The following is a 25,537-nucleotide window of genomic DNA, read 5'->3' on the forward strand; positions in this document are numbered from 1 at the left end:
GATGTCCCATGGGCTGGTGTGGTTTTTATCTATTTTTGGACACTTCCCTTTTAGTTTTTCTTGATGGGTTTCTTTTGATTTACTTCCATAACATCAATTCAGGGCAAATAGGATTGCTGGTTTACAGATGTGGGCGCTTCGTTAGCACTTGATGTGTCCTGACAAAGGGCCTTTCAGCCCTTGAATCCAGTGCTCTGAATATTATGGGATTTGTTCACCAGACTTGCCCTAACTTTTCCAATAATGGGTTTTGTATTTTTACCTTTATCCCCTCAAGCTAAACGAGATTAAAGTAACACATTGCTTCTATTCCCATTTCTTTTTTTTTTAAAGATTTATTTAATTTTTTTTTAAAGATTTATTTATTTTGTTACAAAGTCAGATATACAGAGAGGAGGAGAGACAAAGAGGAAGATCTTCCATCCGATGATTCACTCCCCAAGTGAGCCGCAACGGCCAGTGCGCGCCGATCCAATGCCGGGAACCAGGAACCTCTTCCGGGTCTCCCACGCGGGTGCAGGGTCCCAAAGCTTTGGGCCGTCCTCAACTGCTTTCCCAGGCCATAAGCAGGGAGCTGGATGGGAAGTGGAGCTGCCGGGATTAGAACCGGCGCCCATATGGGATCCCGGGGCTTTCAAGGCGAGGACTTTAGCCACTAGGCCACACTGCTGGGCCCAAGATTTATTTAATTTTTATTGAAAAGTTAGATATACAGAGAGGAGGAGAGACAGAGAGGAAGATCTTCTGTCCATTAATTCATTCCCCAAGTGGCCGCCATGGCCGGAACTGAGCCAATTCAAAGCCAGGAGCCCAGAGCCTCTTCTGGGTCTTTCACATGGGTGCAGGGTGCCAAGGCTTTGGGCTGTCCTCAACTGCTTTCCCAGGCCACAAGCAGGGAGCCGGATGAAAGCAGGGCCTCTGGGAATAGAACCAGCACACACAGGGATCCTGGTGTGTGCAGGGAGAGGATTTTAGCCACTAGGCTACCGCGCCGGGCCTTTCTGTTCCCATTTCTCTGTGTACATCGTCAGACACACTTATGGAACATAGATTTCTTCCTCTCTCATGTACTGTCCAACTTGGACTTGAAAAATGCAATTTAAATAGTGTTCGATGAGGCCGCAGGGAGCTACCATGGGAGCCTAAAGTTAGATGTGGCTTTTATCTTTGTTAAGCATCAAACACCCACTCATCCGTGAAGTGCAGTGTTTCTGTGCGGGCTAGCTCTGATGAGCTGCGTCAGGCGCTTTCTCTGTAAGACTTGCAGTCTCCTAACCCCGACACATCCCTCAGCATTGGTTTAGCACTGAATACCGAGCCCAGCTCTCCCTCTAAGCAGTGTGGCCCAGCCTCCCTGAGTCCCATCCTGCCCTCCTTGGCTACCCTGGCCTTCAGCTGGTGTGATCTGCAAACTTAGACAAACTGGGGACAATTGAAATTTGTTAATGTTTTAAAAACTTCTCAACATTTAACCCTAAAAGTAGGACTTTGTATTTTCCTCTCTCGGTTCTAAGAAAGAAAAAAAAATCTTCTTTTTTTAACTTGTTCTGATTTTCTAGAGAGAAGAAATCAAGAAGAATATATTCATCATATTTTATCAAGGAGAGCAGCTTAGGCAGAAAATCAAGAAGATCTGTGATGGGTAAGCAGGCAGGTTGTACCTGCCGCGTCCGTGCTGGGGCAGCAGGAGGCAGGGAGAAGTGCCTTGCAAATGCACCCGATGGGGGCTTCTTGGAGATCAGGCAGGGCTCAGAGTGCCAGCTTCTTGCATTTGGCAAATGGTATTAAAAATACTGCTGACTCTTGTAGGGATTTGAACAATGGCAAGTTGTGCTAACCCTTTCCGTGTCATCCTTGACATGCCATTCATCAGCAGCTAAGGAGCAGACACACTGCGCAGCCAAGCTGGCCTCTGGTCTTCCAGAACCTTCTTCAACGCAGCTCCTTGAAGCAGGAATTACCCAGGACAGCAGGATGGATTCGGGAGGGGGAAGAGGTGGTCAAGGGTGTGGTCTGATGTATGGAACAGCTCTCAGGTCTTAGGATTCACCTGGCAGAGCCACAGCCTCGCTTCATAGTATGGGAGACGTGCTACTCATTTTCCAAGCACCCAGGAGGCAGTTATTCTAGGGAAGCGAGACCGCTGAAGCCAAGTCAGCGGGCGATGACCAAGCAGGGAAGGCATTGCTGGTGGCTTGCCCACACTAACCTGCCTGTGTCCCTCGGAATGAACCCAACACAGGTTTCGAGCCACCGTGTACCCGTGTCCAGAGCCTGCGGCTGAGCGCAGAGACATGCTGGCTAATGTCAACGTGAGACTGGAGGACTTGATCACCGTGAGTGAGGGGCCTGGGCTGGTGATCCTGGAACAGCTGCCTGGGCCTTCGCCCTCTGGGTCCTGTCACCTGGGGAGGAGGGGAAGGGAGGCTGGGATATTTGCTGTCTGGTCTGGCTGTGTCTACCGACAATTGCACAGCTAAAGAAAACAGGATGTGATAAGCTGGAGGTGATGATTTTTACTTGTCAGTTGTGCTTTGCTGGAAGTGAGAGCTGACCTTGACCCTAGTTGATCCTCAGGTGGCCACCCCAGCCTGATCCAACTAATCTTTATTATTACTGGTTTTTTTTGTTGTTGTTGTTGTTAAGATTTTGTTTTATTTATTTGACTGGCAGAGTTACTGAGATAGAAATATACACAGAGAGATCTTCTGTCTGCTGGTTCATTCTCTAAATGGCCATAACAACCAGAGTTGGGCCAGGCCAAAGCCAGGAGCCAGGGGTGTCTTCTGGGTCTCCCATATGGGTGGCAGCGGAGAGTGGAGTACTTGAGCCATCTTCCAGTGCTTTTCCAAGTGACTAATAAGGAGCTGGGTCTTATTGGAGCAGCCATGTGGGATGTTATTGCATTAACTCACTGTGCCACAATGCTAGCCCTAGGAACTCGGAATTCATCTGGTTCTCCCACATGGATTGCAAGGATCCAAGCACTTGAGCCATCACCTACTGCTTCCCAGGGTACACGCTGGCAGGAAGCTAGGTCAGGAACAGAGAAGCTGGGTTTCTAAGCCAGGCTGACAGTAGCTGCAGGTGTCCCAAGCAGCAACTTAACTGCTGTGTTCATCTTGTAGCCACAGTGTGTTCCTTCTGTGGCCACATGTAAAGGTCCTCAGAAAAACTTACTCCATTTGCTGTATTATCAAAGCATGCGCTGCTTGCCTTAGACAAGTTTTATGTGGGCCGAATCCTTCATCCCTTCCTTGCTTCACTAATCCACTTGTCATCGTTGGAAGGATTATGTGTGCGAAGCATTCTGGTCGGTATATTAACTTCCTGGGTCTGCTGTAACTAATGGCTACAAATGCACTGGTCTAAGGCAATAGCAATATATTTTTATCACAGTTGAGAGGCTTAAGGTGAGAAACGAAGGTGTCCATGTGGCTGAAGACACCAAGGGAGGAGCCTTCCTCACCTGTTCCCACCTGCTGGTGGTGGTTGGCTGCTCTGGGTGTCACTCAGCAGGTAGATGCATCACCCTATCTCTGCTTTTGTCATGTGGTAGTCTTCCTCATGTGCCTTGATGTCCAATTTTTAAAAAAAGGTTGATTTGTTTCTATTCTAAGGACTCCAGTCTTAGATTAGAGCTATCCCTACTCTAACATGAGCACATCTTGATTCCAACTGTGCAGACCCTAATTCCAAATAATGCCATATTCACAGGCACGGGGTCTTAGGATTTCAATGAGACACCTTGGGGTACACAGTTCAACATAGAATAGTGAGACTGTAAGGGTTTTAGAAGAGAAAGGTAGGGGTTTTTTTGTTTGTTTGTTTTGTTTTTTTAGCCTGCAGGTGTTAATGGATGATACCTTGTTTGTAAGAGTTAAGGCCAGGCGTGAGAGCTGCAGGTCAAAGACAAAGAGCCATGATGACTGATGAACCTTTGCTTTGGCCACCTTGTCAGACGTGTCCATAAACATCCTTTGTTTTTCTGTGGGTTGTTCTTTGTCCAGGTCATCACCCAGACTGAATCTCACCGCCAGCACCTGCTACAGGAAGCCGCGGCCAACTGGCACTCCTGGGTCACCAAAGTGCAGAAGATGAAGGCCATCTACCACGTCCTGAACATGTGCAACATTGACGTCACCCAGCAGTGTGTCATCGCTGAGATCTGGTTCCCGGTGGCAGACACGGGGCGCATCAAGAGGGCCTTGGAGCAGGGCATGGTGAGTGGCGAGTGCAGCTGGCGAGAGGGAAGCTGAGGGACCACCAGCCTCAGCCCTGGCTGTCCCCCGCAAGCCTCCTACGTCACATCACCTAAGCAGGTGACTTGGCAGTGGGCTCATCTCTTCCATTTTTATGTCTTCGGTTTTTTTTTTTTAAATTAAAGATTTATTTATATTTGAAAGGCAGAGTTTTAGAGAGAGAAAAGGAGAGACAAAGGGAGAGATCTTCTGTGTATGATTCGCTGTCCATATGACTGATGTCAGAAGCCCGCAGCTTCTTCCATGTCCCACTTGTGTGCAGGGGTCCAGGTTGGACCATCCTCTGCTGCTTTCCTAGGCTTACTAGTAAGGAGCTGGATAGGAAGTCAAACAGCCAGGACTGAAACCAGTGCCCATATGGGATGCTGGTACTGCCAGTGGTGGGTTACCGTACTGTACCACAGCACCAGCCCCATGTCTTCAGTTCTTAACCCAGTGCTAAGACACATGGACGGAATAACATTGCTTCAGTGTTTGACGGGCAGCCCACTTTTCTTTCTGTCCAGTGGGTACCTGTTGAGCATGAATGTGACAGTTGTTCTGCTAGCTTTTTTTTTTTTTTTTTTTTTAAGATTTTTAAAGTTTTTGTTGGAAAGGAAGATATACAGAGAGGAGGAAAGACAGAGAGAAAGATCTTCTGTCTAATGGTTCACTCCCCAAGTGGCCGCAGTAGCTGGAGCTGAGCCAATCCAAAGCCAGAGCTGGGAGCCTCCTCCGGGTCTCCCACACAGGTGCAGGGTGCCAAAGCCTTGGGCCATTCTTGACTGCTTTCCCAGGCCACAGGCAGGGAGCTGGATGGGAAGCAGGGCCACTGAAAATCAAACCAGCACACACAACGGATCCTGGCACGTGCAATGCGAGGACTTTGGCTGCTAGCTACCACGTCAGACCCCTCCCTGCTAGCTTTGTTGTAGACACTACATGACAACTGCAGAAATCACTTGCATGGGGGTCACAGTCTAGCTGCAGAAACGAATAACAAACGCTTGCAGGAAGAGCTGAAATGCAGACTGCCTGTTGCGTTCCAGAGACTCTGCTCAGAACTGTGTACCCTCATTGAACTTGCACGGTTCCTGGATCTGGAACTGCTCCAGAGCCACACCGGCAGAGCAAGGCCCTAGAAAGCAAGATGTGAGCCTGTCCAAAGTGATTCCAGGAGGCGATGGGGAGGGGCGGGGTGCAGCGTGGGACTGGTTCTGATCACCACAGCCCCTTGATGCTGGGGGAGGGGATCCCACTCTAGTGCGGAATGGCAGAACAGTGGGCTTGTGAAGTTGACAGCTGTTGCTAGTCTTAATGTAATTGCTGGTTATGCCTGATGCATATCAGTAGTGGAAAATCAGATGAGTGGTGGTGATAGAAAGAATACAGCAAGTACTTACAATCATATCACACTCTGCACTCATGGGCAAGTCCCTTAACCTTTCTCAGGCTCAGGACCCATGGAAGGTGGGGAGTAAAAAAGAGTATTCATGGGCCCGGTGGTGTGGCCTAGCGGCTAAAGTCCTCGCCTTCAACGCCCCGGGATCCCATATGGGCGCCGGTTCTAATCCCGGCAGCTCCACTTCCCATCCAGCTCCCTGCTTGTGGCCTGGGAAAGCAGTTGAGGACGGCCCAAAGCCTTGGGACCCTGCACCCGCGTGGGAGACCTGGAAGAGGTTCCAGGTTCCTGGCTTCATGCATGTGGGAGCTAAGCAGGTATCAGAGTGGGGATGGTGAAGGAAGAAGGCAAGAGAGAAATCCAGCTTGCAGGCCATGGAGTTGAGACAGAGAACTCTGAGGGGAGGGGGCCCAGTAGCAAGCTCAGTGGTAGGTTAAACCTGCAGATGGGATAACTGTGATGACCCTAGTGTCAGGAGACCGGGAGGAATGGACAGGTGCTTTGGAAGAAGCCTGGGGAACCAGAAGACCTGGCTGGGTCAGAGGACAAGCCGAAGGGTTCAGTGTTTTTGTGTGGTTTTCAGGGTTTTTGTGTGGTTGGCCTCACTCTGGAGTTTGACAGTCTCAGCAAGCAATTAAGAAACAAGTGCCAGGCCCTTTGGGAGAGAAGGGGGGATGGGGGGAGAGAGAGAGAGGGAGCGAGCCAGGGAAGGGTGGACAGCTTAGAATTGAGCCAAGCAGCAGCTGTTCCCAGGAGCGGGTGATAGGAAACTGCTCAGGAGTGTGAAGGGCCTCTGATCTGATGGCTCACCTGCTGGGTGAACTGATGGTCCTCTCACCTTTTTGCAAATGACATCATGCCGCTCAAAAAGCTCTGGACACAGTGACAGGAGTCCCCAGTCAGTGCAGCCTGGGACTGGGACACACACAGCCCACACACAGGTCTGTGCCTAGTACATTACTGGCATGCATTCTTTCTGCAGGAACTCAGTGGCTCCTCCATGGCCCCCATCCTGACCACACTGCAGTCTAAGACAGCTCCCCCGACATTTAACAGAACCAACAAGTTCACAGCCGGCTTCCAGAATATTGTGGATGCCTATGGTGTGGGCAACTACCGCGAGATCAACCCAGGTAAGGATCTACAACGTTGCTCAGCTGACCCGCTGGGGGGTGCTCTTGCATGACAAGTAGTCCTGGAGGGGCCTGGGAGGTGAGAATGTTGTAACTGAGGCGTCCTTTAATCTGACCTGGCCTGTGAGTGGCCTGTGTTGTCTACTGTGCATGCTGATTGGTGAGAGATGTTTTCTTGTCTTTATTGTTCTCCCTTTGCTGATTCAACAAGGACCATCCTAGCAAAACCACAATTCTGTAGTTGTTCTGGGAAAGAAAAAACCCAGAGACCTCGGATTCAGAAGCGTGGGTTTCCAACGCATTAAGCTGTGGGGTCTTGGTACCCTGGTTAACAAAGCCAAAGGGGGAGATCAGATGAGTTTTAGCCAAGCAATTCATGGAACCATTCTTCCACAGCCTGAGTCTGAAGCTATCCTGTGACTCAAGGTGCAGGGTTCCCCAGGGTTAACGATCCTTGCGAGCAACTGTTGGTTATGCCTGGTGCATATCAATGGTGAAAGATCAGATGAGTGGTGGTGATAGAAAGAATACAGCAAATGCTTAAAAATCCCATCACACCCTGCACTCATGGGCAGGTCCCTTAACCTTTCTCAGGCTCAGGACCCATGGAAGGTGGGGAGTAAGAAAGCATATTCATGGATGGGTTCATGCATGTGGGAGCTAAGCAGGTATCAGAGTGGGGATGGTGAAGGAAGAAGGCAAGAGAGGAATCCAGCTTGTAGGCCATGGAGTTGGGACAGAGAACTCTGGGGGTGGGGGGCCCAGTACCGTTCACAGGCGTCAGGCTTCTGTGTGTCTTCCCTCCACAGCTCCCTACACCATCATCACTTTCCCCTTCCTGTTCGCGGTGATGTTCGGAGACTGTGGCCACGGACTTGTGATGTTCCTGGCAGCCCTTTGGATGGTCGTCAATGAGCAGCACTTGCTCTCCCAGAAGATCAGCAGTGAGGTGGGTGCCCTTAGGAATCCAGCCTCATTCCTTGGCAAGTGAAAAAGGAATCAAAATTCAGAGCCAGCATTTGGCACAGCTGTTAAGACACAGCATGAGATGCCCATACCCCCTACCTGAGTACAAGGGTTTGAGTGCCAGCTATACCGCCAAGGCTGGCTTCCTGTCAATGTGTGCCCCTGCCACCTGTGTGGGAAACCTGTGAGTTTAAGGTTTGGGCTTTTTTTTTTTTAAGATTTATTTAATTTTATTGGAAAAGCAGACTATTAGAGAGACAGAGAGGAAGATCTTTTATCCATTGATTCACTCCCCGTGTGGCCACAATGGCCAGAGTTCAGCCAATCTGAAGCCAGGAGCTAGGAGCTTTTTCTGGGTCTCCCATGCAGGTATAGCATCCCAAGGCTTTCAGCCATCCTCTACTGCTTTCCCAGGCCACAAGCAGGCAGTTGAATGGAAAGTAGACTAGCTGGGACACAAACTGGCACCCATGTGGGAGCCTGGCACATGCAAGGCGAGGATTTAGTCACTAGGCTATTGTGCTGGGTCCTAGGATTCTGGCTTTGGATCTGACCCAAAACGCCTGCTATTTTGAACATTTGGGGAGTAAATTGATTGACGAAAAAATCTGTTTTACACTTTCAAATGAGACACGAAATTCAACATAGTACACCTGCCGGAATTCCATTCCTTTGGATGGTTTGGTGCAGTCCTGTTCTGCATTGTGTTTTTCATTCATGGCTGGACAAGGATGTTGGTTTTGTTCCCATGATTATAAAGGGAACATGAATTGATTGTAAAAAGTAGGAAAAGCAAACAATCTAACCACCTAGAGAAACACCACCATTAATGGGTCTGAAGAACTGTCCAATTATTTTTTATGCTTATAAGTTCATGTATAATCTTCAAAACTTGGCAACAGAGTGAATATTATTAGTATTCTCCTTTTAAAATATTTTATTTTTGTTTGAAAGGCAGCATTATAAGGGGAAGGAGAGACAGAAAGATCTTTCATCTGTTGGTTCACTCCCCAAATGTTTGCAGCAGCCAGAGGTGAGGCAATCTAAAGCTAGTAGCCAGGAGCTTCCTCCAGGTCTCCCACATGGGTGCAGAGGCCCCAGGACTTAAACCATCCCTCACTGCTTTCCCAGATTATAAGCAGGCAACTGGATCAGAAGTGGAGCAACCAGGACATGAACTGGCACCCATGTGAGATGCTGGTGTTATGGGTGCAGTAATACCTACTACACCATTGCACTGGCGCCTGTATATAGTAGCTCCTAGTTATACCTATTGCACTGGCTCCTGTAGCCTCCTTTAAAAAACAAAAACAGAAAAGCCTTAAGATATCAGGACTATGTTCTCAGGACAGAATCCTTTTCCTGTAAACCTGTGGCTAATGTCCTTGCGACATGCTGGGAAATCCTTAATGCTAAGGCTTCGCTCTGCACTTGAAGTTCTGAGGTATCCTTAGAGAGGGTTGTGAAGGTGGAAACCCAAAGGCTCTGCAGCAGAGGGCGCACATTTGGCCCAGCGGTTAAGATGCCAGTTTCCCATTTTGTGGGCCTGGGTTTGATGACTGGCCCTAGCCTCTCAGTCCAGCTTCCCCGGGCGGAGGCAGTGAGTGCCCAAGTGACTGGTTCCCTGTGAGTCCCTGGAGGCCACAGAATTCCCAGCTCCTGGCTTCAGCCCTGGCCCAGCTGTTCCTGGCATTTGGAGAGTGAACCTGTGGATGGATGCTTTCTCTCTCTCTCTCTCTCTCTCTCTCTCTCTCTCTCTCTCTCTCTCTCTGCCTCTCAAAACAAAACAAAACAAAACTGTTTTAGTTCAAGGCTTATCAGTTATACACTTTATGTTCCTTGCAATACACTGTACAAAGTGGAACTATGCCTTTAGCTCTGTTCCTCACTTTAAGAGTATCTGCCATCCTTTATTACTGATTGAATTCATTAGAGCTAGCTGGGCAATGCCATTGCAAGTTAATCATAAGCAATGTTAGTAGGCAAAAAACTACCTGTGGTTAACATACTTTTTTCCGTGACAGGCTTAACAAAGGTCATGTGCTACAGTAAACATTTAAATGTCAAGGAGAACCCTTCAGCAGTTCTTGGAGTTATTGAAGCATACCATCCAGGCTCTGGGGAAAGCCCTTCACTCCTTTTAGCAGGCAGAAAGAAGCTCAACTTGACAATGACAAGGTCTCAAGGGAGTGCAGATTGGACCTTCCAGAAATGTGGCAGCCAGCCTCCAACTTTCAAGTCCCTGCCTTTGCACATGAGGCCTATTTTCTTCTCTGTCTCCTTCCCCACCTTCTCCTTACAGGCAGAGGAGAGATCCTAGCCAGATATAGGCCAGTCCCATTAAGTAGGAGCTAGAAATTCCATCTGAACCTCCTCTCTGGTGCCAGGGGCCCAAATACTGGACCATCACTCTGTTACTCGCAGGAGCCTTAACAGGGAGCTGGACAGGAAGTGGCTGAGCAGCTGGGAGTTGAACTGCCACTCAGATGGGATACTGAGATCACAGGCGATCGCTTAACCTACTGAACCACAACACTGGCCCATTCAGTTCATTTTCCAGCTGATGCTGAAAAACAAACAAACAGAAAAAATGAAACATATGTATATGTGTGTATATAAATATATATATATATATTTTTTTACTTGTTCCCACAATAACAAATACCAACATGGGACTTTCTGGCTCATCTATACAAGCTTGGGAAAACACACTGTGTGTTCTTCCCACTGCATGATGGGTGTCTGCCTTGGTCCTGGGATCCCTCTAGAGGGCGTCTGCCCTGGAAACCTCCTAGACCATCCCTGCTCCGGGCTCAGCTGCAGAGCCCGCTGACAGTCCTGCTCTCTCTTGTGAGGCCAGATCTGGAACACCTTCTTCAATGGACGCTATCTCATCCTTCTGATGGGCATCTTCTCCATCTACACGGGCTTGATCTACAACGACTGCTTCTCCAAGTCTTTCAACATTTTCGGCTCTTCCTGGAGCGTTCGGTCCATGTTCAGAAATGGCACGTGGAAGTAAGTATGGACACCAGTGGCTTGTTCCCTGGCCGCCCATGACTGCTCTCATGTCCTAAGGATTTAGCCCTGGCGGTACTCAGAGGTGTACCTGCACATTCCACAAATAATTCCCAGACCTGCGCTCCTTCTTTCTCAGACACTGTGCCTGTAATTGCCATTCATGGAACTAGTGTTTAAGATTTCTGCTCAATTAAATCTGTATTAAGGAGTGCAGACCCTGTACTGGGTACTAGGGCCAGCACAAGTATAAACTGAGCAGGTATAAACTGGGCATCTTAAGAATCATAGCAGGCTTCCTGGAGGAGAATGTGATATGTGAAATGTACTTTCTCCCAGAAGGGAACTGGAGGTAGTGTGAAATGACACATACAGGCATTTCAGACCAAAAGCTTTTCCGTGAGAAGGGACGCGATATCAAGAGAGAACTGTGTAGACAGTCAGTTTCCAGGGTTGTGGCCACAGACTCCAAAAGTGAGTTTTCTTTGGTTGGTCAGGGAGCCTTGATTCCCAAGTGGGCAGCCTAGGATGAGGTGGTGAGTTTCTGCACTGATGGCTCCCTGCGTTTGCCCCATGGTTGGCAGCATGAGCAGAGCCCAGGAAGGGTGGCTGGTGAGGAGCCATCGGGGGTGGGGGGAGAGCTGCAGAAAAGAGGGGCCCCTCAGCTCTGTGGACCCCACCATTCTCTGCCCGCCAGGGGCAGTGCACAGTTCAGAATGGTAGGAGCGCTTGGCATGGGGATTGCAGGGGAGAAGGAAGAGAAAATTCTAGACCTTGAGAGGTAGGCAAATTTAATGAACTGGGGGAGAAGTGACAGGCCCGAAAGGGTTAGGGCCTGGGTGGGGGACAGACATGTGCATGGCCTCATGACCTGCAAGGATCTTAGGCTGCGTCTATCCCCTTGCCCACGATGCCCCCGTGGTCTAGGGGCTCACTTGCATAATCGCATAATTGATGCTGCTCCCCTCCTGTGTGCCAGAGGGTCAGTGGGTGTTCATCTTTACGTTCCAGGATTCTCAGGTAAACACGAGAAGACCGGATCAAAAGGAAGTGGAAGCAAACATGTCTAGAGGCATGTTCTCCACTTCTTCCCACCCTTCCTCCCCCAAGCATGGTAGGATTCCAGAATTATCTAAGGCGCCTCAGGGGTCTTGCTTGCCCACTCAAATCTGCAGCTAGGATCCCAAGTGGAAGAAGATGATAAACAGCACTGCCCTCTGGTGTGTTTCAGTTGGAGAAGATTCAGTGCAAGGTTCCTTTGGGAACTTTTCCAAGGGTGTTCTAAGGGCTCGATGCTCATGGAAGCAGCCATAAGCTCTGAGTCACAACTTGCATGTGGCTTGAGGAGGTTCAAATGCATCCCTCTGAGCTCATCTGCCAGGTATGGAGAGGAGAATGGTTTACCAGCCACTTGCAAATGACCTCTTTCCGGCTCAGGATTCTTGGGTTGCTGGAGCCCGGGTCTGGGGGCTACACAGCTGTGTGCATGCCCCCTTGAGAGCCGCTGCCAGCCAGCCCCCAGAGCTGAGGCGCACAGCATGCTGAGGCTAGTCCCCAGCTGAGCCCGAATCCTGGGCCTGCTGTCGGTGACAAGTGACAGTGTGCCCAGTCGCAGCTGTGGTCACCAGGCTGGGGTAATGGCCTCTCCAAGGCAGTTGGGGCACAGTTGTAAGCATGGGCCTTTCTGGGAGGGGGCATGGTCAAGGACTTGGAGGATTCAGCTCGTGTTAGGATCACGGGTCACTTGGTTGTTTCTGAGGTTTGCATGTTGTCCTTTTTAACTGTGTTTGGGGTGATGATGGGACAGTCTTACTTTAGTCTTACTCCATCATAGTGACAAGGCAGCCCAGGGCTGAGGTGGGTGTCCTGGAAGCTGTTTGCATTTAGCAGGAGGCACTAGGGCTTAGCTGTGGGTGCCAGGGGGCTCCCTGCTGCCAGGCTGTCCTCCGTGTTAGCATCTGTGCGAATGAAGTCCAGCCACCTGCGCTGCCACACCGCTGCGAGCCAGGTCTCCATCTGAGACAGTCTGTCTTGGCAGGCTGTCTGCATGTTGCAAACCTGCGCAACACCACCCACTGGCCTGGGGTGGATGCTGCAGGGTGGGGGGTGTGCTGTGGCCTGGGAACCCCAGCACCTGGTTGTAGGTGGGTGTGATTTCTGGGCAGCTGTCAAAAATGGCTGGTCCCCAGTTCTTGATCATCTCCAAAGATGCATACCTTGACGCTTGTCTCCTCTAGGCTGATGGGGAGGGCCAGAGTCAGAAATTGCTCCTCACTGATAGTCCTGCTTCCAGGTGAAAATGGGAAACAGACTTAAAAGTTATAAAATACTGACAACATTTTAGGGCTGTTTTCCAAAGACCGAGGTCTCTGTGTTAAAACCCAGGTGTTCCCCAGGGAAAGGCTTCTCTCCTTCCCCCTCTGTCCCTCCCTCCCCCCGCTCCGCCCCGGGCAGGGCTGCCTCCACATCACAGATCCGAGCTTTTTACTCTGCCCCATCAGGCTGTGAGCTCCTCAGCGGCCGGTGGCCGAGTGGTCTTCGCCGTAGCCTCAGCACCTGCATAGCGTCCAGGCAGTGCCCATGCGTGGAGTGACTTTAGGACACCCCCTGCTGGGTTGTAGCTGCAGTGGAGTCCGGCTGGGCCTGCGGGTTCCCATCCAGTGGCATGCCCTGTAGTTCTCTCCCCACCCATGGTTGATTCATGTTTTGTTTTGTTCTCTTTTTTTGTTCCTCTGTAGTACTCACGTCCTGGAGACAACTCCGCTTTTACAGCTGGACCCGGCCGTGCCAGGAGTATATTCTGGAAACCCATACCCATTTGGGATTGATCCGGTAAGCGCATCTCCTTGGGTTAAATACTGATTAGGTAAAGTGTCTTGTTACAGTCTCTGGATAGAAAAGGAGAAAGTGCCAGGCCCGTGAGATCACCAGGCTCACATCGAAGTGGAATAACTTGTCCTGAAGGGTTTTTAACACCTTGAGCTGGGTCATTGCCCATCACATTCCTCAAAACTCTGTTTTTTGTTGTTTGTTTTTGCCATCAGTTATACCCTGACAATATTTTTAAAAGGTCCTTGGTTGGAACCGGCACTGTGGCATAGCAGGTTCATTTGCTGTCTGCGATGCCAGCATCTCATAGGGGTGTGGGTTCAAATCCCAGCTGTTCTAATTTTGATCCAGCTTCCTGCTAATGTGCCTTGGAAAACAGCAGAAGATAATCCAAGTACTTGGGCTGCTTCTACCAGTGTGGGAGACTCCTGGCTCCTGGTTTAGGCTTAACCCAGCCCTGTCTATTGTAGCCATTTGGGAAGTGAACCAGTGGATAAAAGAGTTTTAATAATAGTAATAAAAAAGTCCAGGACCTATGTGGTGGTATAACAGGTTAATCATCTGCCTACAGACACCAGCATCCCATATGGGCACCAGTTCATGTCCTGGCCGCTCTACTTCCCAATCAGCTCCCTGATTATGACTTGGAAAAGCAGCCGAGGACGGCCCAAATCCTTGGGTCTCTGCTCCCGCATGGGAGACCTGGAAAAACTCCTGGCTCCCAGCTTCAGCTCAGCTCAGCTCTGGCTCATTGCAGCCATCTGGGGAGGGAGCTGGCGGATGAGAGATCTCTCTGTGCCTCTCCTCCCTCTGTTACCCGGATTTTTCCAAATAAAAAATTACACAATTTTTAAAAATAACTTTAAAAAGTCATTGGTTGCCTGGAAATCATGTATTTTTTAATTTTTAAATGTTTATTTGAAAATAGTTACAGAGAGGTTAGGAAATAGAACAGGAGACAGCAAGAGAGAGGGGGCCTTCTGTCTGTTGGTTTACTCCCCAACTCACTGCTTGACCACGTGGGGCTGGGTCAGAAGGCCTCTGCCAGGTTCTCCCATGTGGGTGGGAGAGGCTCCAGTATGTGTGCCATCTCCCACTGCCTTTCCTGGCGCTTTAGCAGGGAACTGGATTGAAAGAGGAACAGACCCGTACAAGTGTGGATTTGCTTTTATTTTTACTGATTTTTAGAATTGCTGAAAGCTTTAAGTAGGTACTTTCTTTTCCTTGCTTATTTAATCTAGTCGATGTGATTCAAGCGAAACAGAGTTGCTTGCTTGTCTCCCAGCATTCGGATGTTAAAGGCATTTGGAGTAGGCGCGTGTGGTTTAAGTCTTGGCTTTTCTATTTGTGATTTATAACAAGTTGGGGTGTCTGTTGAGCGGTGCTCATGGGGCCGGCCAGTGCCTGCTGCCACCAGGTGGCGCCCTTGTGCTCTGGATGAGTATGGGTGTTTGAGGTGACTGTGGCAAATGCTGCCCCCAAACGTTCTTTCAGGCCCTCTGGTTGTGGAGGAGCACTTGGGCCAGCGGTTGTGAAGACCACATCACAGTGCCCGACTCCAGCTTCCTTCTGATGCAGACCCTGAGGGGGTGGTGAGGGCTGCGGTAGCTGGATTCCCTCACTCGAGGGACCTGACCTGTTACTGCCTCTCCATTTTGGTCCTTGCCCAACCCTGGCTGTTGCAGCATTTGGAAAGAGCCAGCAGATGGGAGCTGATCACCTTTCCCTGTGTCTCAAAAAGAGGAATCTAAACCAAAAAGCAGTACTGGACCTAAAATCCCTTCTCTGGATTTTCCCTACAGTGGGTTAATTCCTCCCCAGTTTTCCTGGGTGCTCCCTCCCTCCTCGAAACAGAAAGCATGGCCCAAGTCTGGTTTGCCTTGCGACCCAGGTGCGGTAAATTCAAAGGAACTTTGAAGTTCTTGAGAGCTGGTGCCGAGGGAGGGAAATCCAGGTGATTGCTTCTTGGCTCCGTGTGCTGCTCAGAGATTCTGTTCACCAGGCAGGCTGGGGAGGAGCCAGGGGAGGAGGGTGACCCTGCCTGTCCCTGGAGTCGGCTGCATCCTTGCTATTCCTGGTTCAGCCCACGCTGCACTCACCAGCGGATTCCACCTGCCCGCTCTGCTCACCCAGAGTTGGGGTGCAGTCCTTCCAGGGCCAGGCAGCCTGAGTGTCACCCCTGCCTGCGGTGAAGAAAAGGGAACCATGACAGTGGGAAAGACAGAGTGCCATGTGGCACAGAGTAGATTTTTTTTTTCTCTTGGTGTCATTTCAAGTTCTGAGAATATTTCTGCTTTTTATTAGGAACAGTACACATCTCTGTATTTCAAATAGGTAATACAAAGACCTCACCTGGAAAAGGAAAAGCAGGAGTTGCTCCTCTGGCTCTCCCAGTGCCTGCGTTCCTGGGTCACACCGGAAGGAAGAGTTAAACGTTCCCACCATGTAGCTTCCTTCCTTCCTTTCTTTTTTTTTTTTAATATTTATTAATTTGAAAGACAAAGCTATATATATAGATAGCGAGCGCAAAATCGTCCATTTGCTATTCACCGCCCACATGGTTGCCAAAGTCGGGAGCCTGGGACTCCACATGGGTCTCCTGTGTGGGCAACACGGGCCTGAGCGCTCGGGCCATTGCCGACTGCTTTCCCAGGTGCGTTAACAGGGAGCTGTATTGGAAGTGGAACAGCCAGGAAAGGAACTAGTACCTGTATGGGATGCTGGTGTCGCTGATGGTGGCTTAATTTGCTATAGCACTGCTATAGCACTGGCCCCATTCTATAATGTAAATTTCCACGTTGTATTTATATACTGTGTTCAGCATTTACTTATGAATAAAGTCACAAAATATTGGGCTTCCATCAAAGCTGCAAGCCCTTCTAGTGTTTTCTACTATTTTATAATAAATGGCCATAACACAATGGTTTGGACATCAGTGTCTTAAGCCATGGCTTCTCCATTTACTTCCTCTGGGATTTTGAGCAAGTCAGCATGTCTGTGTGTCTGTTTGCTCCCCTGTCACGCAGACCTCTCACCGAGAGATGCTCCAGCTGAAGTGAGCTTTACTCATAGAATCCCTAGAATGGAGTCTGGTGTGTAACCATGGTCAGTAGCCCAGCATTAGTTGTCCTCATAGGGTATCTAAGTGTATAAATCACTTAGTCTTCCTGAGATTAATGGTAAATAATGATAATCATAAATCCCAGTATCTATAACATATGAACTGTTAGCCCTACCTCAGTGAGTCCTTGTTAGAATTAAATAACATCCAAGGAACTTGGCAGGTACCGGATACATCACGGTTCCCGTTATCTGTACAACTGGTTGGCTGGGTCAACAGTGTGTCTGCAACCTGGCCCTCCTTGTGCTGAGTCCTCTTACAGGAACTAGTCAGCCACACAGGCAAAAAGACAGCGCCGAGGGCAAGCCTGGTGCAGCCGGGAAGCCAAGGCAGATGGGTGAGGGTGAAGGAGGGGCTTTGGTGTTCAGGCACTTGTTCTTGGTACCCTTATCACTGCTGCCCAGCAGGTTCTTAGTGGTTGCCCAGGTAATGCCTACTCAGAACCTTGCAAAGCAAGATCCAATGAGGTGTAGCTCCTCTGTGTGTGTATGTGTGCGCACCTGTGTCCACGAGCTCTTGGTGGAGGAATCCAGAGGATTACAGAAGTGGAGGTCTTCAGAGAGTTCATAGAAATGCATAGTATCAAAAATGCACACGTGAATTCTAAAGCTTCATTTTTGAAACCAAAAGAAATATCTCTTTAAATTTTTTTGCTGTTGGTGGTGCTGATTTTAAATGTTTTGTTTCTTTGAGAGGCAGAGGGTCACAGAAAAGGAATGAGAAACCGAGCGTCCTGACACACTGGGTCACTGCAGGTGGCCACAGTGCCAGGACTGGACGGGCTCTGAAACGGTCAGGAGCTCCATCTGGGTCACCAGGCGGGAGAGCTGCTGCCCGGAGTGCCGTCAGCAGGAAGCTGAAGTCAGGAGCCAGAGAGAGGAATCCAACCCAGGGATGTCCCCGTCTTGACCGCTGAGGCCAAACACCTACTTCCAAGTTCAGCTTCTAATTCTGATGTCGTCTAGCTTTGGAAACAGCTTTGTGTCGAGGCTCTTGCCTATCTCAGTGCTGGCCCTTTAACAGACCAGAAAGAGTCTGTTGTGAAGGAAGAAATGATTTTGGAGGCCCGGTGAGACACAGGCCATCTTCCCTCTGAGATGCAGGTGGAGAATGTTGGAGACCTCCAGTGGGTGGTCTGGTCTGTGCCCGTCAGGGGAGGTGGAGAATGTTGGAGACCTCCAGTGGGTGGTCTGGTCTGTGCCCGTCAGGGGAGGCGCAAAGACCAGGAAGCAGATTCTGTGAGGGCAGGAGAGTTAGTGGTGGGTCATTAGCTGGTTAAGCACTCACCCCATTGCTTAACCATTGTGCTTCTCTTGGGGCAGGCTGACAGGCACATGGGTCCCCACCTTGCAAGCTGGGGCAGGTACTGTGTGCACGGTAGGAACTGGGTGCTGCCCCTGGCACTCGTCAGAACTGGTTATAGGAAAGGCTTGTTGTAGAACAGGGAATGCTTTGTAAAGGGGGGTGCTGTGGAAATTCAGAGTAAATGGTAGTGTTATTCTAGAGTAGGATGGTAGCATCCGGTCTGCGGATTGCATAAGCCCTGTGAAATCTTGTCTTGCCTGGCCACGGCAACTACAGGTGGGACTCAAAATTCAACCCATAGCAGGCTCATTTTTAATTTGATAATTCTGTGTAGCTTGTGAATGATGTTACGGATATCCAAATGGCCCTGTGCAGGAAAAAAAAAAAAAAAAAAAACTCCCCCACCCTGGTCTCAATGGATTGGGCCAGCCTGGTACATTTCCAGGGGAATTGAGGCAGGCCTGAGATTTTTCCCTGCTGTTCCAGATGATCTTATCTAGTGCAGGAGAGAAGTCGACGAGGGCTCTTTGGTTTTCTTTCAGAAACCTGATCATAACATTAAGAATTCTGACACTTTTGTTCGTGAAAGTTGCGCTGTTGAAGGGGCCGGTGTTTCTCTGATGCACACACTGGGCAGGCCCAGGATGACTTCTGCAGGGACGGTCATGCTGGAGTCCCACCTGCAGGGGGAGCCCCACCTGAGGCTCGGTCTCACCCATTGCCTGTGCCATTTCCCCTCCAGATTTGGAACTTGGCTTCAAACAAGCTCACGTTCTTGAATTCCTACAAAATGAAGATGTCGGTCATCCTGGGGATCGCACAGATGGTTTTCGGCGTCGTTCTCAGCCTCTTCAATCACATGTGAGCTCCTGACTCAGCCTCTGCTGGTTGATCTGCAGGCATCAAGGAGTGTGGACAGAACTCAGGCCTTAGCGGGGTGTCCCCCGGCACCAGCCTCTTTCCGCCTCTTTCCTGCGGGGTGGGGCGGGGGCGGGGCACATCTCTGTGTGTCTCAGTTGGGCTCAGAAGTGGCGACACCTGTCCCTCCTGAGTGGAATCTCGGAAGTGAGTGCGTCTCTCACCTTGGAAATATTTGAGGGTTTAGAAGCCTGTCACACTGTGTCCCCCAACCTGCATGCAGGCTTGGCTCTTCCATTAATGCAAACAGTGGGACAACAGCAAATTATAGCGAACGGTCCCTCTGGTCCTGCATTCTGTCCAGTGTCCTTCCTTCCTACTGGCAGCAGCCGCTCACTCATTTCTTCTCTTTTTGATGTCGGCTGGCCCAATCCTTTCCTTCTACCGAGGTATAGAGGTGTGAACAGAGATTCAAGTGTGCCCGCTGGTCTGGCTCTCCCACTTGGGTGGAAGGGGTCAAGTACCTGGCCACCCCTGCTGCTTCCCCAGGCACATCGGTAGGAAGCTGGACTGGAGGTAGTGAGAAGCTGAACAATAAACAGTAACTTAACCTGCTGCGGTACGACTTTGGTTCCATAAAAGCCCCCTCCTTTTTTTTTTTTTTTTTTCAAATTCTGAGCCTGTGTAAAACCGAATAATGGGCTCAATCTGATCTGTGTTCCTTGATTTGCTGACTGCTATCTGAGAGCCTTCTTGGAGGAACACTTCCGGATGCCACATTGCACCTGTGCTTCCGTAGCGCTCTGAGTGAAGCTGCAGCCGGAGCATCCCTTTGGGGGTGTGGCCTGTGCTTCGGAAGTTCCCTTTAAAGTCGTGGTTCTGCATGAATTTTTTTAAAAGATTTAATTATTTTTTTATTGGAAAGTCAGATATACAGAGAGGAGGAGAGACAAAGAGGAAGATCTTCCGTCCACTGATTCATTCCCCAAGTGGCCGCAACGGCCGGTGCTGCGCCAATACGGAGCCAGGAGCGTCTTCCAGGTCTCCCATGTGGTGCAGGGTCCCAAGGCTTTGGGCCGTCCTGGACTGCTTTCCCAGGCCATAAGCAGGGAGCTGGATGGGCAGTGGGGCCACTGGGACATGAACCGGTGCCCATATGGGATCCAGGCATGTTCAAGGCGAGCACCCATGCCAGGCCCCTGCATGCATTTTTTTTTTTTTATATGAAAGCACTTTCTGGGTGTTTTTGTTTTCTCCTTTCTGTGCTGCCAGAGCTGCTGCTTGGCGGTGGTGGTTTTTGTTGTGTTTGGGCTTTGGGGAGAAGAACAAACTGCTGGTCTTCCCCCCGCCTTCTCTCCTCTGTGCTTTCAGATACTTCAGGAAGACTCTCAACATTGTTTTGCAATTTATCCCCGAGCTGATTTTTCTCCTGTGTCTGTTTGGCTACCTGGTGTTCATGATCATCTTCAAGTGGTGCCGTTTTGACGCGCACACGTCCCAGCACGCGCCCAGCATCCTCATCCACTTCATCAACATGTTCCTGTTTGACTACAACGAAGCCACCAACGCGCCTCTCTACAGGCACCAGGTGCTCTGGCTTGTAGCAAGTTTGTTTGTTTGTTTTAATCTAACCACTATGTTGGCTCTCTCGTATCTTCAGTGGATGGCAAAGAGGAATTTATCAGAGGGCACTTGTGGGAAATGCAATTAAAAAATATGTTGATTTTACTGCCAAAAAATAATTGAAATCCATTTCATTTTCCAAAAGTTCCCGGATAATGCATGTTATAAGGAAAAAAAAATACTTTTAAAACTATTTTTGCACCAAAATACATTAATTTCATTTTCCAACAACTTTTTCAAGTGCGTTGTATTTGCAAGACTGAGCTGTTTTTAACACCCAGTAAAAGGTACAAATTCTCTAAATTTCACCAGGTTCTTAGCAGACCAGTGTACCAGTCTCGAAGGTGCGAGTCTGCAGCCGTTCCTGATAGAATCACACTGGGGAGGGGTTATTGCAAAGGCGTTTGAAATTGGATATGAAAAGGGAAAAAAAAATTCTTCAAGTTCTTTTGAGGCTACAAGATAATCTGAACAGCACCTTAAAAGCTTAACCTTTTTTTTTTTTTTAAGATTTATTTATTTTTATTGCAAAGTCAGATATACAGAGAGGAGGAGAGACAGAGAGGAAGATCTTCCATCCGATGATTCACTCTCCAAGTGACCACCATGGCCGGTACTATGCCGATCCAAAGCTAGGAGCCAGGAACTTCTTCTGGGTCTCCCATGCAGGTGCAGAGTCCCAAGGCTTTGGGCCGTCCTCGACGGCTTTCCCAGGCCACAAGCAGGGAGCTGGATGGGAAGTGGAGCTGCCGGGATTAGAACTGGCGCTCATATGGGATCCTGGGGCGTTCAAGGCGAGGAATTTGGCCGCTAGGCCACGCCGCCAGGCCCAAAAGCTTAACCTTTTGTTCCAAAATTAACTTAAGTTTTACAATAAGGATTAGAATAGAATCAACAAGAGAGGTCCTGCGTTCACGTGACCAGTGGCTATCTCAGAGACCGTGAGCATGAGGTCAGTGGAGATGTGATGTTTTCTGCCTTCTGATCTCTGTGCATCTAAGAGTCAGGCTGCTCAGCCTCTTATGGACCTAATATTTTATTTTTAGGAATTAGAACTATCCCTTGAGAACTGGATATGAAAATAACAATGTGTCATTAGTTCATAAGGATGACGTGGTCTTTGCCCTAGCTCGTGCCAATGCTTAGCCCCGTACTGTTGGCAGGGAGTTTTCACTAGAGCCGGATGGCTCATTTGGCAGTGCCAGTCATACCCTGCTGGGTATCCCAGGGGAAGTGCCGCTTCCTCCAGGACCACACACGTCATGACTTGGGTCTTCGTTGTGCTCTTCCCTAGAGGAGCATCAGATGAAGAGGAAAAGGTCTTCTGACAGGCTTTGCACAAGAAACTGTCTGAGATACCCTTCCAAGAAGAAACAGCCTCTGAAAGGTTTTTGGTAGTATCCCTCACGCTACTGTCGTGACACTTTTTGTTTAAGTAAATCCTATTTTTTTTTCTTTTTGAAAAAGATTTATTTATTTTTATTGGAAAGTCAGATTCAGAGAGAAGAGAGAAAGATTTTTCCATGTGCTGGTTCACTCCCTGAATGGCTATAATGGCCAGAGCTGAGCCAATCTGAAGCCAGGAGCCAGGAGCTTCTTCCTGGCCTCTCACATGGCTGCAGGGTCCCAAGGCTTTGGGCCATCCTTAACTACGTTCCCAGGCCACAAGCAGGGAGCTGGATGGGAAGTGGGGCAGCTAGGACAGGAACTGGCGCCTCTACGGCATCCTGATGCATGCAAGATGAGGACTTCAGCCACTATGCTACCATGCAGGCTCCTACATTATTCTTTCTTCTTAAAAAGTTTTTTTTTTTTTTATTGGAAAGGCAGATATACAGAGAGGAGGAGAGACAGAGAGGAAGATCTTCCGTCTGATGGTTCACTCCCCAAGTGGCTGCAACAACTGGAGCTGACCCAGTCTGAAGCCAGGAGCCAGGAGCTTCTTCTGGGTCTCCCACGTGGGTGCAGGGTCCCAAGGCTTTGGGCTGTCCTGGACTGCTTTCCCAGGCCACAGGCAGGGAGCTGGATGGGAAGCATGGTTGCTGGGATTAGAACTGGTGTCCATATGGGACCCCGGCACTTTCAAGGTGAGGACTTTAACCACTATGCTATCGCGCCAGGCCCCCCCCTACATTATTCTTAAGCAGTGTTTTCTTTGTTGGGGGCAGTGTTGGATACATCAGGTTAAGCTCTCTTTCTACATTGGAGTGCTGGTTCAAGTCCTGGCTGCTCTGCCTCTGGTCCAGCCCCTCGATAATCTGCCTGAGAAGTTATCCCAGTAGCATCATGCACAGTGAGTGAAATGGCCAAGTTCAACATAGGATCACGCGCTTTCCTCCCTTCCCTCCATTGAGCGTTTCGAAGTGAAACCAGTATAGAAGATGGAGCAAGGATAAAGTGTTCCCACTATTACCAGGGTGAATCTTGTAACCACTGGGGTAATGATAGTCTCCTGGCATTCCGTGGAAGCGTAGTTGGAACAGCTGAAGCATGGAAAGTCTCAGAGACAGCATGGCCTTTCCTCGGAACACCCTCGACAGCTCCCGCTCAGGAGCGCTGGCGGAGCTGCCTCTGGGCAGTGGCAACTCCGAGTGGCTGCTCACCGCTGGCACTCGATGAGTATAGGAAAAACGAGGAGGGCCCCAGGGCAAGGATATCTCAACGTGCCGTGGCGTAACTCGGCAGTCTTTACCATCTTGATGCTGTGGAGTGTGCTCTGCGGTTACATGAAGATGATAGGATCTTGCTGTTTGGGTCTTGCAGAAGGAAGTCCAGAGTTTCTTTGTCATTATGGCTTTGATTTCTGTGCCGTGGATGCTTCTGATTAAGCCGTTTGTTCTCAGAGCCAATCACCGCAAGTCCCAGGTAAGGGGCGTGTCTTCTGAGTCACCACCCACTGTGGGCAGGGACCTGGGCTTCCGCAGGTTGAGGTCTGGAGTTTAGAGAGATCCTGGGGCTGCCAAGGACATGAAGCACCATGGCAGTGTTGTTGGAGAGCTGCCCTACCCACAGCTGCCTCTGCCTGGCGAGTTAGCCCTGGGCCATTTTATTCCCAGCAGAGCAATCAGCTTGTTTTTGAACACTCATTACATCCTACATCAGATTTTGCTCAGGCTGTGTATGTCTGTGCTGTTGGGTGGGAGTTAATGGCTTACAAGGATTTGAACATGGTTGTTTTTATTAGTTGAATACGTATTTTACTAGCCTGGAGGTTTTAAATGAATATTAAAAGCTGTTCTTCATTAGTGTCTTAATGTTGTGACGTTTTACTGTGTCCTGTTACTGCTTGTCAGTGACCAAGAGCAGTAAACTCATTCAAAGACGTCAGTACTGTTTGATTTGTGATACCTGCTCCAGTTGCCAAATACCAGTTCCAGCCCTTCTCTCCTTTGGGCTAAGTGGTTCCTGAGCCTCAGATTTACTCAGTGGAGAAGAGTTTAATATCAACCCAAATCAAATTGAGTTTCAGAATGTGAATGGCCTCCAGGGGACACCAAGTCTAGAAATGACACAGAGGCTGTGTGGGACCTCGGGGTCTGCTGTCCCTCCTTGGAACAATGGATCAAGTGGAAGATCACACATGCTGTTAACAATTCTAAATCTTGTCAGGCTGCATCCTAGCTTCTAAAACCTTCCATGGATGTAGACCTGGAACCTCATCGAGGCAGGAACAGAGAGGGAGAAAAGCAAAGCGTGTTTATCTGTTGGTTGATTGCTCCGGGGGAGACGAGGTTGATGGGAGCTTTGGGGACCGCTTGTTGAGAGTCTGGAGGGCTGGGTGCAAGTTCATAGCAGGAGATGCTCATCAAACAAGGATGCTAGGACATGTTTTCGTTGGGAGTTGGCAGGTTTGGTTTATAATTTTTAAATATTTAAACCTATTGCATATGGATTCCATTTTTACCTTTGCTCAGAACTCGGCAGCTATTATTGCAAACTCGTTTACAACAGAATGGAGATATTTTAGTGCCTAATTTATGATACTTTTCCCTTGAAGTCATTCTAGGAAAGGCACATTGAAAATGTGCTGTATAGCACTTCACAGTGACGTGAAAGAAATTCCGATGGAGCGTCACTAATCTAAAATCCAAAATGCTCCCAAATCCATAACTTTCTGAGCACTAGCACAATGGCACAAGCAGAAATTCCACAGCTGACCTCATGTGACAGATCAGACTCAGCCTGAAGGCATTCTAAAAACATCGTGTACCATTACCTTTAGGGTTTGAGTACAGGGTGGCTATGAAACATAACTCTTATGTTTAGACGTGGGTTCCATTCTGAGACATCTCATTATGCATTTTATTTATTTGAAAAGCAGAGTGACAGAGAGATGGCAGGACAGAGAAAGAAATCTTCCATCTGCCCTTTCACTCCCCAAATGTCTACAAAGTCACCCCGAATCAGATGGCAGCGTTGCAGATGGCGGCTTCAACCGTTGTGCTACAGCACTGACTTCTCCAAGCTAATTATATTAAATGATTTAAAGAAAGGAATATTTGCATTGAAAAAGCAGAACAGCCCATGGAAATGCGGCTGTTCGAGGTTACAGCCGAGGGACAATTTGCAACAGTGTGTCTTAGTTCTGTAGCTGGAAGGCACTTTGGGACACACACGGACACACTGAAAGGCTGTGAATGGCAGCGCTGGTGCTGTGGTGCAGTGTGTTAAGCTGCCACCTGTGATGAAGACAGTCCATATGGGAATCAGATCAAGTCCTGGCTGTTCCACTTCTAATCCAGCTCCTTGCTAACGGATAAGCAGTAGAAGGTCCAAAGGATTGGACTCCTGCTCCCACGTGAGAAGGCCAAGGAGAAGCTTTGGCCCATTGTCTACTGCTTTCCCAAGTCACATTTAGGGAGCTGGAAGGGAAGTGGAGCAGCTGGGACACAAATTAGTACCTGGTGTATGCAAGGCAAGGATTTAACCACTAGGCTATCATGCTGGACCCAATAAATAAATTTTTTTAAAAAAAAGAAAAAAGGAAGGAAGGAAGGAAGGAAGAAAAAACTATCTGATTTGGCACCTGCTGGGGCCTCCT

At 49.1% G+C, this 25,537-nt stretch overlaps 1 protein-coding gene across 2 annotated transcripts in view; it reads left to right on the plus strand.

The window, feature by feature from the left end:
• Positions 1-25,537, plus strand: part of ATP6V0A4 (ATPase H+ transporting V0 subunit a4) — a 44,647-nt gene that overhangs the window by 12,821 nt on the left and 6,289 nt on the right. For both annotated transcript variants that reach the window (XM_058681326.1, XM_004594372.3), the window contains exons 8-17: positions 1,560-1,642; positions 2,243-2,336; positions 4,011-4,223; positions 6,626-6,776; positions 7,586-7,725; positions 10,603-10,760; positions 13,499-13,592; positions 18,758-18,876; positions 20,245-20,461; positions 23,260-23,361. In XM_058681326.1, coding sequence (XP_058537309.1) covers positions 1,560-1,642; positions 2,243-2,336; positions 4,011-4,223; positions 6,626-6,776; positions 7,586-7,725; positions 10,603-10,760; positions 13,499-13,592; positions 18,758-18,876; positions 20,245-20,461; positions 23,260-23,361 — 1,371 coding nt within the window. The remainder of the gene's footprint in view (positions 1-1,559; positions 1,643-2,242; positions 2,337-4,010; positions 4,224-6,625; positions 6,777-7,585; positions 7,726-10,602; positions 10,761-13,498; positions 13,593-18,757; positions 18,877-20,244; positions 20,462-23,259; positions 23,362-25,537) is intronic.

This window comes from Ochotona princeps, chromosome 25 (genome assembly GCF_030435755.1).
Source record: "Ochotona princeps isolate mOchPri1 chromosome 25, mOchPri1.hap1, whole genome shotgun sequence".
Lineage (NCBI taxonomy): Eukaryota > Metazoa > Chordata > Mammalia > Lagomorpha > Ochotonidae > Ochotona > Ochotona princeps.